Here is a 1205-nt window from a genome sequence, read left to right on the forward strand (position 1 = left end):
TTGATATAAAATTAATGAAGCAGAAACTGTTTTTCGAAAACGGAAATGGCTTTTATAAAAACCACCCAAAACCGCAAAATGCACCAATTTAAAAGATCTTGTAAGGAGTCATGAAGTGATTGGTTTGTTTTTTCACTTCCTTTATAAAAATATATTTTCTCCTTCCCTATAACGCTTAAACAATATTTCTTTTGTTTTACAGCGTTTTAAAAAAATAATTCTGAAATTCCGAGAACCAGTGTGGTTGTGAGATGAGGAAAGCCACGCCCCTTTTCCCTCCCCCTCCCTTTAGGACTCGACACTTTATAACGGTCTTTCGTAAAGTTCAGTGATGGCCGAACAAAATAATACACCCAACCATGAGCGCTCGAAGTCTCCCCCCCCCCCCCAGCTTCAAAACACACTGTATACCTTACAGCGTGGAGTTGTTTCTGGGACAATAAGGGGGCAGGGGCGGGGATACCAAATAGATAGCATTTGTGGAGTTAAAATCCTTAAAGGTGAATATTGGCTTAGCCAAGAAACCAAATGTCATAGGAGAATTTTTAATGATCTCACTTTTCAAAACGATCTAGGAATCCTAAACATATTTATTATTACTATCCTCTGATCCATCTCAGCTTCACGAACAGGAAAATGGTACAGTCGTAGACGAAGGTCTACCTTGAGAATGCGAACCGTTGACATGTAAAAAAACAATAAAACGTCCAAGCTGCAGACATCAATGCGGACAGACGTCTCATGGGACTCTCCAACTGAACTGTGCACCCTGGTGACGTTTAAATGGGTGCAAACGGCGTGTGTCTGGCTTTTATTTGGCGCGTGCGCGCGCGGCACAAACATAAACATCTCGAAAATAAAAGACAAGTGTCGTTTTTACTGGAATGACTCACGTGGTACGTAAGGGGGATAATTCCACTGGTTCTTGCCGCAGACTCCGGGGGTGAAACTGGACGGTTCACTCATGTCCTGGGTGGGACAACAGGTAGACGGTTAGGACATGGATATCTCACTGATGGATTTTTTAGGACATGGATATCTCACTGATGGATATTTTAGGACATGGATATCTCACTGATGGATATTTTAGGATATGGATATCTCACTGATGGATATTTTAGGACATGGATATCTCACTGATGGATATTTTAGGACATAGATATCTCACTGATGGATATTTTAGGACATGGATATCTCACTGATGG

The 1205-nt window shown here is 41.2% G+C and overlaps 1 protein-coding gene across 1 annotated transcript in view; it reads right to left on the minus strand.

Annotated features, from left to right (window-relative positions):
• Positions 1-893: 893 nt before the first annotated feature.
• The window catches only part of LOC106011900 (sucrase-isomaltase, intestinal), a gene marked incomplete at its 3' end in the record, with an annotated part of 5228 nt that continues 4916 nt past the window's right edge, over positions 894-1205 (minus strand). The window contains 1 exon segment of the mRNA XM_013083072.1: positions 894-969. Coding sequence (XP_012938526.1) covers positions 894-969 — 76 coding nt within the window.

Source organism: Aplysia californica, unplaced genomic scaffold (assembly GCF_000002075.1).
Source record: "Aplysia californica isolate F4 #8 unplaced genomic scaffold, AplCal3.0 scaffold00209, whole genome shotgun sequence".
Classification (NCBI taxonomy): Eukaryota; Metazoa; Mollusca; class Gastropoda; order Aplysiida; family Aplysiidae; genus Aplysia; species Aplysia californica.